Source organism: Kogia breviceps, chromosome 8, assembly GCF_026419965.1.
Source record: "Kogia breviceps isolate mKogBre1 chromosome 8, mKogBre1 haplotype 1, whole genome shotgun sequence".
In the NCBI taxonomy this organism is placed as follows: domain Eukaryota; kingdom Metazoa; phylum Chordata; class Mammalia; order Artiodactyla; family Physeteridae; genus Kogia; species Kogia breviceps.
Genome location: NC_081317.1, coordinates 102,874,642 through 102,890,718, shown reverse-complemented (window position 1 = coordinate 102,890,718; position 16,077 = coordinate 102,874,642). Strand labels below are relative to the sequence as shown.

Below are 16,077 nucleotides of genomic sequence, written 5' to 3'. Positions count from 1 at the left end.
TTCCGTGCCTCCACTGCAAGGGCCACAGGTTCTATCCCTGGTCAGGGAACTAAGATCCCGCGTGCCGCCATGGTGTGGCCAAAAAAATAAATAAATAAAATCAACTTACAAATGTATTCTAATTACTAATAGTAAGATCTAATTTTTAAAAAGATTGACTACTAAAGAGGTTTGGAAACCAATGGACTAAATAATCACCAAGGTTTTATTTTAGGACAGACCTCCACTTTGAGCTGCTCTAAATTCTCAGGAACTTCAGATCCTTTAGGACTTCGAGAAGAGTCTGCTCACACCACAAACATTTCCCAGTGCACTGTGATCAAACACTCCTCACACCCCTTGGTGCTCAAGAGCCTGGGAGCTCTGTGGACAGGGGGGTGCTGGCCTCGTCACCCGTTTCCCTCATGCCGGAACGGGATAAGCCTTCCAAACTTTTGCTGAACACCTAATCCTGGGTACGTGTGTGTGGGTACCGTTCCTCTCTTTGCTGCCCCTGGAGAGGCAACTGTGTCTATACTGGGAATGACCCAGGTTAGCAGTGAAGAAACTGGGATGTGTGTTTCCAGTCTGCAATCATTAGTTGCTTGTAGCTTCAGGCTTGTGAAATGTCTCTATTCCACAATTTTCTCATTCTCGAGAAGGATGAAAACGACCTGTGCCGTTGACCCCGCGAGTTTGTTAGGACGATCGATGTTGTGCGTGTAGCAGAACTCCTACAGTTTAACCATTCACACTTGAGCATTTCTTATCCACTTTGCTTTTGTTTCAGCCAAAGGGGCTAGAAACTCGTCCAAGGGCAGGAGAGTTGATCCAGGTGCCAGGTCCAGTCTTGGGTTCACACGCAGGGCCCCCTCCAACTCACTGGGTCCTCTGGACTGCACACCTCTTCAGGTGCCCAAACTCAGGTTCTGTTCCCCCCAGGGTGAGCCGGCCCCATCCCCTCCAGTCCTCACAGCCAAAGTCCTCCTGATCTTCCAATCCAGTCTTCGCCCCCTGCACCCACTTCAGCAGGCCCGTTCCACGTCTACTGCCCCTGGGCGGTCCTGCCAAGTCATCCAGGACCAAGTTACCCCTGCCCCCTCAGCCTCCACTTGACCCGTGCTCCTACTAGATTTCCCCCATCATTTCTCCACCCCTTAGTTTTCCCCGCCTGACCCTCGATAATCAGCTCACTGCCCACTCCTACACAGTTGACCTTTACTGGGTGTTCGGCCTCCGCATTGAACTGTGAGTATCATAGACCTGGAGGGTACAACCATGTCAGCTGTTGATGAGCTTGACCGCCAAGGGGGTGCATTTAGGGGCTCAGTGAAGGGCAGAGCCTCTTCTCGCAGCTGGCTGTATATTCATGCTCCAGAGTGTGAATTTCTGTCCCCTCATCCATGTCACCATTGCACAGCCCCTGAAGGAGAGGAGGCAGACAGGACCTGCTAGACTGCCCCCGCTTTTCTGGCCCAGGGATGGAGGAGGGTAGGATGTGTGCCATCGCTCTCCCTCCTCCAACTCTGTGTGCCCCACCATTTGAACCCTCGCTGCGTGGCTTTTCTCAGCCTGACATCACCTGTCCCTCTCACTCGGATCTGGTGGCTCATAAAGAACAAATAGATTTGGGGCCCCGATGCAACCTTTTAATTCCAAGCAGAGTCCCCCTCCCCCAGCATTATCACACACACACGGTGGAAAGGGATGTCGGGGTCTGGGCAGGAACAAAACCCAGACCCCGGCAAAAATATATATATATAATTATATACACGTGTATTTGGAGAGAAGAAAAGCTGGGAGCGTGATTAAGGTAGGGCAGAGAGTTAGGTGAGGAAAGCAGCTGGGGGGTGCCCCAATAAATTACATTCTTTAGAGAGCATGGTGGGGGATGCAGGGGTGTGGGTGGGACCCGGTAGCCAGGACTCTCAGCCTGGCTCCTCATCCCGTTCAGGGGAGCCCAAAGGCCTGGGCTCTGCCCAGGACCTGGATGCTAGAAGGTAGCATTCTAGCCGACTCAGCCTGAAGGCTGATGTTGGGCTGGGGGTCTGTATAGGCGACATCTCCACTCTAAGCCAAGGCTTCCAGGGAAGCCTCAGGGCTGGAGCAAGAGGCTTCGAAGCTTAGGGGTCACAAGGAGAGGACAGGGTGAGCTGGAGGGCTGGGTGGCCTCCCTGCTGGAGGCTGAGAGGCGGGAGGCCCAGGTGCAGGGGAACCCGGCCCAGGTGAGCTGCGGAGGAGTGCTCGGGTGCACACAGGGTCCTGGGCGCCCTCTGCCTGCGTGGCTGCTTCCCACCCTCACGTGCCTCCTACCAGGCCCGAGGGTTCTTCCCACCCATTGGTCAGGACAGCAGACAGGCTTGACAAAGTGTCATGTTCATGTCTCACCACTCTCTTCTGGGGACCTTCACATGGGGGTGGGGGCAGGGAGAGGGTGCAGACACTAACTCTGCGTGTGCTGGAGTGCACGCTGGGTTTGCCCTGTGCAGCGAGGACCAGGGATGAGAGAAGGGGGTCCCCCCCCCTCCAGCTCATCATGGGGAAGGAGGTCCACGTCCCCAAACCCCAGCACTGCAGAGGCCTTGCTCTCCTTCGACCTGGGCAACGGAGCCAACCCCACCTCTGCCCCACCCCCCTACTCCCCCCAGAGATGATGCTTTGGGGTCTAGTGACCCCAGCTCCAGAGCCCTGAAGCAGCAAAGGTGAGGGTCAGTCACAGAGCAGGTGGAGACCATCAGAAGAGAGAGGCCTTTTTCTTGAGTTCGTTTCTCTTCCACAGAGCCAGCTTGCCAAACTCTTCGGGAGACATGGAAAAGACCCTTGAGAAGTCCTCTGCTGACAGGTGCCTCTGCAAGGGGGACACACAGAGGCAGTGTAGGGACAGGAGGCACAGGGTGGGGCTGGGCCACCTTCCCCCACACCGGGCAGGGGAGGCTGCCCCGTCAGTAGCCCCTCACCCACCCAGCACATTCCCCCTGCGTACCTCAAGCCTCATCCTATCCACACCCGGAGGCAACTTGGTTCGCCCCCTGTTGGTCACCACCAGCATTTCGTAAGGATAGATCTGGCGGGGAGGGGAGGCGGGCAGTAAGTAAGTATCAGGCTCTTGGAGGTCCCTGTCAGCATTACCCCCTCCATTCCTCAGGCCCCCTTATCAGCCTACAGGGGCCGTGCGGGCTCATGCCATCTTGCCGTCCAACTGCCCCAACTTCCGTGCCGCCCCTCCCATCATCAGCCAGGAGGAGCCCTCGGTGCATTCACTTCCCTGGCTTCTCCCCAGGCTGGCCCGCCCCCGATAGAGACGGTTCTGTCCCCTGCCCACCGTCCCCTGCCTCTGCCCCTGCCCCTCACCTTCTGCTCCAGCACACAGGGAAGGGAGTTCCCCCGGTCCATCCTCCCCCTCTGGCCCTCTCCGTTCTGGGGAGACCAAAGCCGCAGTGAGCCAGAGTGGGGCAGGGAGGCCTCCCCAGCCTTACCCTAGGCTTCTTATGTCCTCACCAGGAGACTCTGTAGCCCCGCCCCCTCCCCCAACACCAGTTCCCCCGGCCGGCCATCCGTGCTTCACAGCGCGTTGTTCCCCTCCAGAAGGCACTCACCCGCAGGCCTGTGGGAGAGAAGAGCCATTGTTCAGAGGCAGCCCTGAGCTCAGCAGGCTTCCCAACCTGCCAGCTCAGCCTCCCCGACCTCCAGCCACAGAGCCCCGCCCACATCGCAGACGCGGGCTGCCCCAGGGGCCTCTTGAGCCCCTTTCCCAGCATCCGGTCGGCCCTGCCTCTCACCTGGGCTTTCGGTCTCACTCCCGGATGGGCTGAAGTCTGTGGACTGTAGCTGGAAAGGACACGAAGGAATCAGAGGAAGCTGGAGCGTTCCACATCGTCCCCCTTCACTGTTAAGGGGCTGGCCGCCCCCCCTGGGTCCCCATGTAGCTCAGTCCCTCAAGGGCCCCACACGCACACTCTTCCCACGAGGCCTGTGACCTCCGTCCTGGGACCTTACCCGGCTCAGGGTGGTCCTGCCGTAGGCGGGGAGGGAAGAAGACTTTGATGTTCCCACGTGCAAGGCTGGAAGAGAGCAGGAGGCCCGGTCTCAGACCCTTTGGCCTGACAGTCATTCCCTGGCCTCCCCTGCCAGAGGCAGGGCAGTGGAGAGGGGACTTGGGGGAACCCGGTGGGCCTCTGTTGGCTTCCAGCTCCTGCCCGTAACCTTCAGCAGGTGACATCGTGCTGGCAGCTCTGAACTATCCCCTAATGCCTCCCCTCTCTCTAACAGACGTGCACAAGATAGACATTTGGGCCAAATGTCCAAGCGTTCAAATTGATAGTCAGCCAATGATAGTCAGATGATGAGGCTTACCATCATAAAATGAACCTCTGGAATATGAAAATAAATCTAAAATTTAGTCAGAACAATCGAATGATTACAATTTTATGTTTAGCAATGTTGGTAATCAAATTTCAAATGCTTGATGTTATAAAACAGAAGCTGCAGTTTTCCCAGCACTTTCAGCGGCTAGATGGCACCGCAGTCACTGGACTTGACATTCGCATGACCAGATGTCACTTTCAGCTTGACGTCCAATAATATCACTAAGCTTTCAAGCACTGCAGATTATAATTCAAGAAAATTGGTGTTCGGTAACAGGTTTTCCTAGAAGGATTCTTAGTTTGCACTCATCTCAAAATTCCTTCATCTCCAATGACTAGAAATTGCTGGCATGGTATAGCAATTGTTTTGACCAGCATTTTTTGTGTGAAGGTTTAGCCTGGACAGACTCAAAAGTATAAGGAAGAACTGTTTTCTTCAAACATTTAAATAAAATACGTTATTTGGAAGTTTGGTGAAAACAAAATGTGTTTTGGGGACCCTCGTGGTTTTTTTCCTTAATGCTTCTTATTTCTGTGTAGAAAATTGTCTGCTTTCACAACCCTCATTATTGAAGCACTTCTCTTTTGTGACAAGTACACACTTCTCCCTCAACTGACTGATAAGATTTTTTTTTCGAAAATTTTTTGGCCATGCTGCATGGCCTCCCCAACCAGGAATTGAACCCGTGCCCCCTGCATTGGAAGCACGGAGTCTTAACTACTGGACCGCGAGCGAAGCCCCTAAAGTGTATAAGATTTTCACTCCTAATTACTTCTAGACTGCTTATTTACGTTTGAAAGTGACCATTAATTTCAATGTTACCCTTAAGTCAGAATGACGCTCCGTAATTTTGAAATTGTTCAGGTTGATCAGCTTTGACAGTAACCTACGGAATCATAGGACCGTTGATCCCATACAAGTTCAAGGAGGCCACCGGTGACACTGAGGCAGACATTTCGCTACTCAACTTTGCAAGGCCAGATGCACATTAAAGAGCTAACTTTGCCTAACTAGCAAATCCTGGTGAAGCATGAAGACTGAATCCAACCTCTGTGGCATCTCTCTCTCTGCCTCATTCTTCAGGCCTTAACTATTTATTCCACATTTTCTGAAAAGGCCTATTAGGAGCTCTTCCCACCCACACTGAAATATCATCCTGGTCAAATATCATTTTGATGACCCTATGGATGTCCCAGCCATATATGAGCCTTAACGGTCCCTTGCATCCCCCAGCCCAGTGGCTTTCACCTCCACTCCACAGCGTGCAACCCCTTCCGGTGGCCAGCCCCTGGATCTTGTCGTCCACAACCGCTTTGCTTTGACACTGAAGCCTGGGTATCACACTTTGCGGCCACGGCGCCCTTTTTTGTTTGCAGCTTTCCCTCAGCCACATTCCTGGCACATCTGCCGGTCAATATCTTGGGGAACCTCCAGTGTCTTGATCCCCCCCACTTCCCCCTGACCTTTGACCCATGAGTGGGTGGGTACATAACCACTTTCACCCACACTCAGCAGCACCCAAACTCTAACCCTGCATCAGCCCAGGGCTCCCCTTTTGCCCGCAGCCTATTGAGATGAAGCCCACAACGCGTACCTTAGCATCATTACAGACCCTAAAGCCTCTCATCAGTTCCCTTTCCCAGCGGAAGCTGTTCCGAACCTTCACCACTCTCACCAAGCCTCACCCTCCGTGTGCTCAGCAGACGACGTCAACTTCTCTCTCTCTCTTTTTTTTTCGCCTAGCACGCAGCATGCAGTATCTTAGTTCTCCCCGACCAGGGATTGAACCCGTGCCCTCTGCATTGGAAGCGCAGAGTCTTAACTACTGGACCGTCAGGGAAGTCCCTAAAGTGTATAAGATTTTCACTCCTAATGATTTCTAGACTGCCTTTTTATGTTTGAAAGTGACCATTAATTTCAATGTTACCTTTACGTCAGAATGACACGCCTGTCCGTACTTCTGAAATTGTTCAGGTTGGAGCTTGGATTCTTAACCACTGGGCCACCAGGGAAGTCCCGAACCTCAACTTCTGATGTGGCCTGCTCCCAAAGCCAAGTCCCCGACCCTTTCAAGGCCAGCCTCCCGCACCCTGAGGCTGGGTCTCACTTCTGACCTCCTCCCAGCCAACCTTCCAAGGGGATCGTAGTGTGAATTCTCTCCAAGGAACAGCCTTCGGCACCCTGCCCTTCCCTCCCCTTTTTCTACACAATGGGATTTTTTCTCATGGTCCCAGTACCACGTATAAGCTGAAGATTCTGCTTGAGCCCCGACTAGCGCCTCAAGCTTCCAACTCAGTCAAACTCAGCTCCCACCTACATGCACTTAAAACCCAACACGTCCCAAAACAGTCTCTTCATCTTTCCCCCGAAACCTGCCTCTTTCATGATCTCAGCCCCAGGTCTGTCCACCCAGCACCCAAGACAAAAACCCCCAACTCGTCTCTCCTTCACCACCCACATCCAATCAGCCACTAAGTCCGGCTGATTCCATCTCCTCTACAGATCTTCCTCGACCTACGATGGGGTCAGGCCCCGATAAACCCATCATTAAGTCAAAAATGCATTTAGTGTACCACACCCACTTAACATCAGAGCTCAGCCCAGCCTACCTTAAACGTGCTCGGAACACTTACACAAGCCTACAGGTGGGCAAAGCCTATTTTACGATGAAGTGTTGAACCTCTCATGTAATTTATTGCATACGGTACTGAAAGTGGAAAACAGCACGGTGGTCTGGGTACAGAATGGTTGTGAGTGTATGGGCTGTTTCCCGTCGTGATGGTGTGGCTGGCGGGGAGCTGAGGCTCGCCGCCGCTGCTCAGCATCTCAAGAGAGCATCGTGGGACTTCCCTGGCTGCCCCCTGGTTAAGACTCTGCGCTTCCACTGCAGGGGGCGCGTGTTCAATCCCTGGTCGGGGAACTAAGATCCCGCATGCCGCAGAGTGCGGCCAAAAAGAAGGAAAAAAAAGAAAAAAAAAAAAAAAAAAAAAGCCAAGAGAGCACATCGTACCACACATCACTAGCCTGGGAAGAGGTCAAAGTTCAAAACTGGACATACAGTTTCTACTGAATGCATATTGCTTTCGCACCATCGTGAAGCTGAAAAATTGTAATTCCGGGGCTGTGTCTACAGACTGTGCCTGTATAGTTCTCAAACCCATCCCCTCTCCCCTGGACCTGTGTATATTTTTAGCCCTTACCCCAGATGATTGGAAAGTGTGGTGGACTGTCTCCGAAGATGGCCCGTAACATTATCTCCCAGCCTGTGTGCCCGTGGGTGGTTCCTCTCAGCAGGAAGCAGAATCTCTTTCCTCTCCCTTGTGTCTGGGCGGCCTGTGAGCTGCTCTGACCATCAGAACACAGTAGAAGGATGCCCTGTGGCTTCCGAGGCCAGGCTCTTAGAGGCCTTGTAGCTTCCAGTTTGGGCTTCTCAGATCTGCCCCCCTCCTCTCCGGGCATCATGCTCGAAGGAAGCCCCGGTTAGCCTGAGTGACGAGCAGCGTGGCACCAAAGCCCCAGCCACCGCAGAGCACGCCCTGTGCGCTGTAATTCCAGGCTCCTGGGGGTCCTCTCTGCTGGCCGGATGTTCGCTGCTCCTGGCTTTTGCTCACACACTGTCCCTGGGGTCTGTGCTGCCCTTCTCCCCGACTCACTTTGTCTTGTCCTTCAAGACTCCAACTCTGGGACCCAGGCCCTATCAGCGTCCTCTCAAAGCACCTGAAGTGTACCTCTCGCCTGCTATGCTGCACCGACACCCCAGTTTCCACGTCACTTTCCCCGTGACCAGAAGCTCCTGGAAAGCAGCACTATAGTGTTTTACTCTTTATATCCTCAGGGCCAAGAGCATGGTAGACACCCAATAAATGTTTGTTGAATTAAACAAAATGGGCTAATTCTGCTTTAGCTGATGCCATCTTTTGTCGTCTCGTCTTGTTCCATGACTGGTACTCTTGCCCTAAGGACAGTGCCAGAGCCTTAAGCCAGCAACCGAAACTTCTACGTCTCTTATACCCACAGTAGCACAGCGCTGGGCGTGTGACAGACAAACTCGGCAGACTATTTGACTCTGGCCTCAGGGCCTGGCCACGTGATTCTGAGCCCCCTTGGTGACACTCACAGGTATGGAAGGGTGTCCGGTCAGGCAGAGAGCGGGTTTTCCGCCGGATAGGCAATGACTTTTCCATCTCTTCCTTCAAGATCATCTTTCCCAAGTTAGAAGTAACCTGGCAAGGAGAAAGGAAGATGGATCCAAGGCGTTGACACTTGTTTCCCATCTCCAAAAGGTTCAGAGTTGGGTCCACCCCAGGCAGGAGTAGGGACAGAGTTCCCGAGGGGCTGTGTGGTGCCTGGAGCCCGTGGAGCCTGTCCTGGTCAGAAGCTCTGCCACATTGGGTCTGGCCACCCTCGAGAGCAAGGAGTCAGAGCCGCGCAGTGTAACTCTGCCCTAGGGGCTTCTGCATCCCAGGTCACAAGGCCCAGAGCACAAGCCCATGCCACCATCAGTGGCCTTTCCGTGACTCCATGCACCCTCTCTCCTCTCCTGGAGGCCAGAAGCCTCCTCTCTCCTTTCTCCTCGTCCCATGAACTACTCCGCCTGCTGACGCCTGGCACCGGTGGGACCACCCTTTCCTGTGCTTTTGGCCCTAACAGTAAGTGGTGTCCCCCTAAAGCAACATGCAATCCTGGTGTCCCTCCAAAAGCAGCAGCCTGACGTCCTGGCAAAGAAAGGGAATATTCCTCACACGTTCTCACCAGGATGCCCTTCAGACATGTACCCATTTAGATCAGAATGGAACTTCTGTCCCCAGGGTGGCCCAGGGATGCGGGTGGGGCGGCGAGGCGCTACCTTACTGAGTTCCTCTCTCTGACGCTCCCTGAGAGCCTTCATCTCCTCCCCGGAGTCATCGTCCTCTTCTTCCTCCTCCTCCTCTGCCCCCCTCCTCGACGCCTTCCGCTTTCTCCATTCTGTCTCTGGGAAATACGGACAAAAGCAGTCACGTCAATCAACCAGCCGCGCACTCAACGAGCGTCTGTCAGGGGCTGGTTTGTGCACGTCCCGGGGCTGCACCTTGAAGGGAACACCGCAAATTATTATTATAAAATAAAAGCAACGTTTTCTAGCCTCGCGGTGAAGCTGGGTAGGCAACACAGGCTCACACGACTGAAAGCGATTGGGGGCCAAGACCTCGTCTCATTCCTCTTTCTCTTTCCAGAGCTCCCATCACAGAGCCTGGGACACAGTAGAAATTCGACAGATGTCTGTTGAGCGGCCAAAGAAATGAACAGAAAGCGGGTAAATGACTAACAAGCAGGGCCGCTTACACCAAGAGCGATGGGGTTGGGTTGCAGGGGACGGGGGAGCAGGAGCCTGGAGGGTTCATGCAGGTGGTGGTGGGGGAGCTCCTGGGGCTTCAGCAGGGCCTCCCTCTCCCTCTCCAGCAGTCTCGCCTACCCACAACGGCCAGCGACGGGGGGCACGGCCAGTAGTCCGTTTCGATCTTGGCTGGCTGGTTGGGGTCGGGAGGCTGCGCCGCAGGGAACTTGGAGGACTCGATGATGAGGTCTTCAATGAGGTGCTTGCTCTGAGGGCTGCCTCCTGTGGACTCTGCGGGGGGAGGTCAAGGTCAGCCTGGGCACACCCTCCCCCACAGAGGCCACCTCCCACCTTAGCTCCCAACTCCCTCATCTCTCCCTCTTCACACCTGTGAGCTCTTGGGTGTAAAAGCAACGCACAAGGAAGAGCACAGGGCAGTTTACACGCTGTTATGAACGTCTGTTTCCCCCCCCACCCCACCCTCAGGACGGCCTCCCAGCACGTGGCGAAAAGGGGGCTCTGGTCGGTCAGGGGAACCCTCACCTCTCTGCTTGTAGATGGGTGGCTTCTTGTAGATGTTGGAATCTGGGCGGGTGGTCTCTGTGGAGAGGGACCGAGAGTGGATGAGAGGAGGCTATGAGGATGGCGGGGAGGCTGGGTCAGAGAAGGGAGTGGAGACATGGACTGGGAGAAGGTAGGAAATTCAGGGGCTCCTGCCTAGAGCCAAGACAGAACCGGAGATCCTGAAAGTACCCCTCAGGGGTTGGGATTTTTGCACTTCTCTGTTTGGGTGGGAGGGAGGATGCAGCAGGGCCCACCATCTCTGGGAGCCCTGCCTGGGGTCTGGCATCTGGGGGTCCGGCCAGTTCTGTCGTGTGCATATTCTCCAGAGAGTGGGGGACTGAGAGTAAGGGGCTTGGGTTCCTGAAGGAAAAAAAGAGTTCCTAGGGCAAGGATGCAGCCATGCTGACACTAAAACCTACCAGGATGGTGGAAATGGGGCAGGCTGGTCCGGGGCGTCCCAGTGGTTCTTGGGGCTGAAGCCTGAGAGAGGGTTCCAGGGGACCGGCTCTCTGCCCACACCTGCAGAGCAGAGCACCCTCACTGCAGCTCCCAGGTCCCCCACCCCACCCCCTCCACCATCTCCATCCTCCCACCCTAGCAGCCCACACGCCCCCAACCCCAGGGCAGAGGAAGGCTATCCAAGGACTCGACCTGCTGATGGTGCCTGACCCAGGAGAAAGGATGAAAAGAGATCCTGGGTCAGACGTAGATGGACCCAGAGCTGGCCAGTGACAGGACAAGGTCCACTGATTCCATCACCCCCTAGGCTCTGCCAAGCCCAGTCTGGACGTGTGTGGGGAAGGGGGTTGAGCCCGATCAGAGCAGGGCTGGGCAAGTGTCAGGTGCGGGGCAGACTCACCTCTGGGGATGGTGGGGGGGATGTGGATTTGGGTGACAGCGAGCGCTGTGAATGGAGAGGAGGCTGGTCAGAGCCACAAGGGTGGGATTAAATCCTTGTCCCTAGGACCCCAGGTGGGCCACTTCACCCCCCACACACTCAACTCTGCAATTGCCCAGCCAATTTTCGGGCCACCTCTTCTCTCTTAGTCCTTGCCAGCTCCCAGGGCTGGCCCTCCATCCTCTCTCTCCCGAGACAGGGTCCTAAGTCTTTCCCTAGGACCCACGAAGAAGCAGATGAAGCCGAGGATCTTGGAGCAGTGTGCGTGTGCTCTGAGGGCCATCTGGAGGGGCTACGGCTCTGACCTCAGAGCCGATGAGCAACAAGGGGAAGGGACAACACCCACAGCATCCCGGATGGAGTCCAGGCCCCTTGTCAGGCATTTAAGTCTCCCCACAGCCTGGCCCCGTCTCTCTGCTCAGCCATGACACTGCCCCTTTCTCCTACACAGTGTACAAAGTACCTGTCCTGGGTTATCTCGTGCATTTGACTACCTGGTGAGGTGGACGGGTAAAGGTTTCACCTCTATTTTATAGGAAGGGAAACTGAGACCACACCGTCACACAGGTCACACTCAGCTAGGACTTCTGGCCTCCGAGCTCAGTGTTCCTGAGTGCTTTCCACACATTTGCTCGCTTTCTGCCCAGTCCCACCCCATTCCTACATGACCCCGCTCTGTGCTGCTACCATTCAAACATGGCCTCCCCTGCTCTCCACCTGGAGCTAGCCGCCAGCCGCCAGCCCATCTCTGCCTGCTCTGCACAAATAACCCAGTTCACCAACTGACTGGTGATTCCTGTGCACAGGTCCCCTTCTTGTTGTGGAGTCTGGCCGCCAGGAAAGAGAGCATGAGAGAGGGATTCTGCCTCCCACCCAGTGTGGCTGGGGGAGCCCTTCCCCCAAGTCCTGTCCAAGAGGAACCTCCCACCCTTTACCTCCCGGCTTCTGGGCAGCTCCACGTGTTCCAGCAGAGAATAGGTAAAGTGGGGCTCGTAGATCATGAGGTCAGGCCTCTCGATGTCCAGGATGGCCTTGTCCTTGGGGATGGCAGCCAAGTCCTTGTAGCCCATCACCTGATTGTCCATCTTGGCCTGAAGGGAAATGGTACACATGGACCAGAGGTGTCAAAAGCCTCCCCTAGAATACTGGCCTTACAAGCCAGACCTACAATGTATTAGGAAGAAGATGCGTAGCCGTTTTAGATGTCAGCTCCTGTAAGTTAATATTTCTATTATTGTCACTTTAAGGGTTTAGAGGGTCACCATAAAACAATGATAGTCCTTCACCTAGCCCTTTGGGTACAAGGAGACAGTACCAGACCAGCAGGAGGGGGTGTGCAGAACCTTCTCTGGACCTGGGGTTCTCTCTGCCTGCCAGCCCAGGCAGGACCATCATCATTTGAGTGAAGCTGCCCCGCAGCCAGCGTGCGCCCCGCCCCTCCCTCCTCCCAGCCTGAGGGTGCTGGTGGCGGAGATGTACTCACCACGATGCTGGAGGGAGAGCCGGGAACACTGGAGCCTCGGGAGGAGCTGACGCTCCCAGGGGAGGTAAGTGGTTGCTGGGGAGAGCGAGAAGGCGGGTGGGTGGGAATGTGCGTGGGTGCCAGGGCCGGGCCGGAGGGAGGGGGCTGGGGCGCGGGGGGGGGGGCGCTTCTCTAGGCCTCTGGGGCCCCAGGGTGCGGCGCCGCGGGCAACCACCAGGTGGTATCCTCGACTCCCGACCTGACCCTCCGCGGGGAGCCTGGCCCCCACCGCGTGCCCCCGGCACCCCACTGCCCCGGCGTGGGTGTAGCCCCGCGCACCTTCTGCAGCCGTTCCATGCAGCAGGGAGCTGGCCGGCCGGATAACTCGCAGAGCCCTGTGCGCGAGGGGAGACGACAGGGCGTCAGGCTCTATCCGGCTCCTGGGCGCTGCGCGCTCGGGGCCGCGAGAGCAGAAAGGGTGCTCCCCGGGGCTGTGGCGTCCTCATCCCTCGGTGACTCTCCAGGCTGCTGGCCGAGTGCAGGGCCTGGAAGGGGAGGGAGAACGTGCCAGCCGGGGCTGTCGGGCCCCGCGATCTCAGAGGGCGGGGGCGAGCGCAGCGCCCTCTGGCCCTGCGTGTCTCCGGGGAGCGGGGCTCCGGCTTTCTGTTCGCCCAGCCGCGGGGACCGGAGGTCGCATGTCGCCCCGCGGCAAGACGGGAAGGTGGACGGGCTGCACTAGTTTTTGAGCCATTGTTCTTTGGCTGGAAAGGAAATGACGGCAGGGCAGGGGTGAGCCGTTCCCGGGGCAGCCTACACATCGCTGCTTCCTCACACCTGCCCTGCCGGGTCTGCGGGTCACTTTCAGGCCCAGGTTCTCACTCGCCTCGGCCTCTGCCGTGGCCTTTCCCTGGCGCTGTTTTGGTGCCCTTGACCTCCTTCCCCTCAATCTATGTCCACGGTGTCACCCCTCTCTCATAGCCCAGAAAGGTTGAACACAGAGGGACTTAGTAATACTATGAGATGGCAATGGGTGGGGGGAGGACAAAGCGAAGGCGATTTGGTGGCAAGCACTCAGGTCATTGGTTGGGGGCTGCTACTCTCCCAGTGGAGAAGGGAGGGGGCGGCTGGAGGGAGCCACATCCCCATGTGCCTGTCCCTGTACAGCAGGCAATCCCACTTGCAGGCATTTGGTAAAACACCTTTGGGGCCAAGGCCACGTCCCAGCTCCCCACCATCTCGGAATCCTCGAGCTGAGGCTGCCCTCTGAAGTGCTACTTTGCTGCAAGTCAGGGCCCCTAGTTCAGCAGGAAGGCCTCCAGGCTGGCACTGCCCTCTCTTGGTTCCTAAGAAGTTGAGTCCTGTCTGCAGCAGTAGAGTAGGAGTTCCCTTGGGCCACAGCCCAGGTCTCCTTCCTCAGTAACTCCCTTAGCAATTCTCCCATCCTCCCCACACACCCCTGGACCAGACACATAATAACCATTCAGTGGGACTTCCCTGGTGGCGCAGTGGTTAAGAATCCATCTGCCAGGGCTTCCCTGGTGGCGCAGTGGTTGAGAGTCTACCTGCCGATGCAGGGGACACGGGTTTGAGCCCTGGTCCGGGAAGATCCCACATACCGTGGAGCAACTAAGCCCGTGAGCCACAACTACTGAAGCCTGTGCGCCTAGAGCCCGTGCTCCACAAGAAAAGAAGCCACCGCAATGAGAAGCCCGCGCACCGCAACAAAGAGTAGCTCCCGCTCGCCGCAACTAGAGAAAGCCCATGTGCAGCCATGGAGACCTAATGCAGCCAAAAATAAATAAATTTATATAAATAAATAAAAAGAACCATTCAATGAACGCCTGGCTGAGTTTCTGATGTGACGGTGGCATTGGAACTGTCTTTTAACTGCTGGCAGTGAGCCACAGAATGAAGAGAGCTGATGACTACAGAACATACAGGGAAGAGGCAGCAATCATGTAGTGGTTACGAGCATGGACTCTGGACTGGAATGTCTGGGGAGAGGAGACTCTGCTACTCAGAAGCTGTGTGACCTTGGGCAAGTTACTTACCCTCTTTGTGCCTCAACTTCTCATCCATAAAATGGAAGGTGGTAATAGTATCTGTGTCATAGGGTTGCTCTGATTATTAGGTAAGTTACAACATGTGAAGTGTTTAAAACATAGATTTTATGTAGAGTGTTTATTATTATTATTATTTTGCGGTACGCGGGCCTCTCACTGTTGTGGCCTCTCCCGTTGCGGACGCGCAGGCTCAGCGGCCATGGCTCACGGGCCCAGCCACTCCGCGGCATGTGGGATCCTCCCGGACCGGGGCACGAACCCGCATCCCCTGCATCGGCAGACGGACTCTCAACCCCTGCGCCACCAGGGAAGCCCTAGAGTGTTTATTATTATTTCTAGCTCCCTGATAAACTTAGATGGCTTTCTGTAGTCACTCTGCCACAGAAGGTCATGAAAGACTTGAGGTCATTGGCGCTCCCCATTTTATCACCTGTTCCTTTGTATCAGGCCGTTTTTCTGCTCTCTGTCTCTCCACCACTTACTTGCTGCACCAGCAGCCCTCACTTCCACTTCCCTGCTTTTGCGCATGCTCTTGCACTATTCTCATCTCCCAGATCCCACCCATCCTTTTTTTTTTTTATTTTTTATTTTTTTGCAGTACGCGGGCCTCTCACTGCTGTGGCCTCTCCCGTCGCGGAGCACAGGCTCCGGACGCGCAGGCCCAGCGGCCACGGCTCACGAGCCCAGCCGCTCCGCGGCATGTGGGATCTTCCCGGACCGGGGCACGAACCTGCGTCCCCTGCATCGGCAGGCGGACTCTCAACCACTGCGCCACCAGGGAAGCCCCCACCCATCCTTTAAGGGCCATGTTAAACCCTCCTCCTCTTGCAGGCCTCCCCTATTATTCTAGTCCGCATTGACAAACTCTTTTCTGAATTCCAGTGGGACTGAAAAAGAGAATCATATAACTTAGTCCTTGATTATGTTGCCTGACATGTTTTCTCGCTAACTAGAATGACTGCTGATTTCTACAACAATAATAATAGCTATCAGTTTTGGAATGCTCGTGCCGAGTACTTTGATAAGCACTTTACAAGGATTATTTTGTTTCATCCCCCCAACAATCCTATAAGGTAGACCTATTTTACAGATGAGAAAACCGAGGCTCGGAGAGGTTAAAAACTTGTCCAGAGTCGTGGAGGTGACAGTGACTGTGTCTTCAGCATTGGCATGTTTTGTAGTGCCTCCGTAGTACTGTGTCAGGTTCACTGTGGGGATAGACTAGCATTTGCCACTGTTCTCAAGTCTTTTTTTGGAATTCTAGAGCCAAGGGCTTCTCCAAGACAAGACTCTGGCCATCAGAGTCACAATGGTGACTAGGTGCCCATGGAAGGGCTCCATTCCAGAGCTTCATCCTTCTCTTGCTTTCTTAACATTCACTTTGTAATGCTTTTAACTAGATGTGTGAGGACTGGAATAAACTCTAACACAT

The 16,077-nt window shown here is 55.2% G+C and overlaps 1 protein-coding gene across 14 annotated transcripts in view; it reads right to left on the bottom strand.

The window, feature by feature from the left end:
• Positions 1-184: 184 nt before the first annotated feature.
• DMTN (dematin actin binding protein) overlaps positions 185-16,077 on the bottom strand; it is a 30,498-nt gene continuing 14,605 nt past the window's right edge. For 3 of the 14 annotated variants that reach the window (XR_010841634.1, XR_010841632.1, XR_010841633.1), the window contains 14 exons: positions 12,922-13,127; positions 12,604-12,678; positions 12,056-12,211; positions 11,082-11,126; positions 10,642-10,741; positions 10,202-10,258; positions 9,797-9,949; positions 9,191-9,315; positions 8,462-8,567; positions 3,976-4,040; positions 3,752-3,807; positions 3,331-3,396; positions 2,963-3,043; positions 185-2,827 (listed from right to left, as the gene is read on the bottom strand). Coding sequence is in view for 1 of the 14 variants with exons in the window: in XM_067039833.1 (XP_066895934.1) it covers positions 2,714-2,827; positions 2,963-3,043; positions 3,331-3,396; positions 3,576-3,583; positions 3,759-3,807; positions 3,976-4,040; positions 8,462-8,567; positions 9,191-9,315; positions 9,797-9,949; positions 10,202-10,258; positions 10,642-10,741; positions 11,082-11,126; positions 12,056-12,211; positions 12,604-12,678; positions 12,922-12,977 (1,256 nt within the window). In the remaining 13 variants the exon portion in view is untranslated. Of the gene's footprint in view, positions 2,828-2,962; positions 3,044-3,330; positions 3,397-3,575; positions 3,584-3,751; positions 3,808-3,975; positions 4,041-8,461; positions 8,568-9,190; positions 9,316-9,796; positions 9,950-10,201; positions 10,259-10,641; positions 10,742-11,081; positions 11,127-12,055; positions 12,212-12,603; positions 12,679-12,921; positions 13,128-16,077 lie in introns of all 14 variants that reach the window. The other 11 variants (XR_010841637.1, XR_010841635.1, XR_010841636.1 and 8 more) reach the window with 7 other exon arrangements.